An 823-nucleotide genomic window follows, 5' to 3' on the forward strand; every position below is an offset into this window, starting at 1 on the left:
AGGTACAATTACTGCAACCTAATTTTTATGGAGGTACAATTACTGCAACCTAATTTTTATGTAGGTAGAATTATTGCAACCTAGTTTTTATGGAGGTGAAATTACTGCAACCTAATTTTCATGGAGGTACTATTACTGCAACCTAATTTTTATGTAGGTAAAATTACTGTAACCTAATTTTTATGGAGGTACAATTATTGCAACCTAATTTTTATGGAGGTAAAATTACTGCAACCTTATTTTTATGGAGGTCAAATTACTGCAACCTAATTTTTATGTAATTTAAATTATTGCAACCTAATTTTTCATGGAGGTAAAATTACTGCAACCTAATTTTTATGTAATTGAAATTATTGCAATCTAATTTTTCATGGAGGTAAAATTAATGCAACATAATTTTCATGGAAATACAATCTCATCCCACCACTTACAATGGAAGACACAATTCAACACAAGAATCTGTTCCAGGTAGAAGTTCTCTACCGCTAGAGGACATCACCATCAATCAATTATACGGGACGTATGGACATTTTGAGTTTCTTCAGGGTAACAGGTCCTGCAACACCTGTGTTCCAGTAATAACACTGGACACCTGCGTTGTTTGTGGGGCCGATGAGCGAACACGAATGATACCAGAATCCTCCACCGTTGTTGTGGCGTTTGGAACAGCTTCCACCTGCTGAGGTGAGATGGATTATTATTATTATTATTATTATTATTATTATTATTATTATTATTATTATTGTTGTTTTTGTATACACACACACACACACACACACACACACACACACACACACATATATATATATATATATATATATAT

General features: G+C 32.9%; 1 protein-coding gene across 1 annotated transcript in view; it reads right to left on the minus strand.

The window, feature by feature from the left end:
- Window positions 1-474: 474 nt before the first annotated feature.
- The window catches only part of LOC137628470 (fibrinogen-like protein 1), a 12185-nt gene continuing 11836 nt past the window's right edge, over window positions 475-823 (minus strand). Inside the window, exon 6 of the mRNA XM_068359628.1 lies at window positions 475-679. Coding sequence (XP_068215729.1) covers window positions 510-679 — 170 coding nt within the window. The 3' untranslated portion in view covers window positions 475-509. The remainder of the gene's footprint in view (window positions 680-823) is intronic.

Source organism: Palaemon carinicauda, chromosome 36 (genome assembly GCF_036898095.1).
Source record: "Palaemon carinicauda isolate YSFRI2023 chromosome 36, ASM3689809v2, whole genome shotgun sequence".
NCBI lineage: Eukaryota > Metazoa > Arthropoda > Malacostraca > Decapoda > Palaemonidae > Palaemon > Palaemon carinicauda.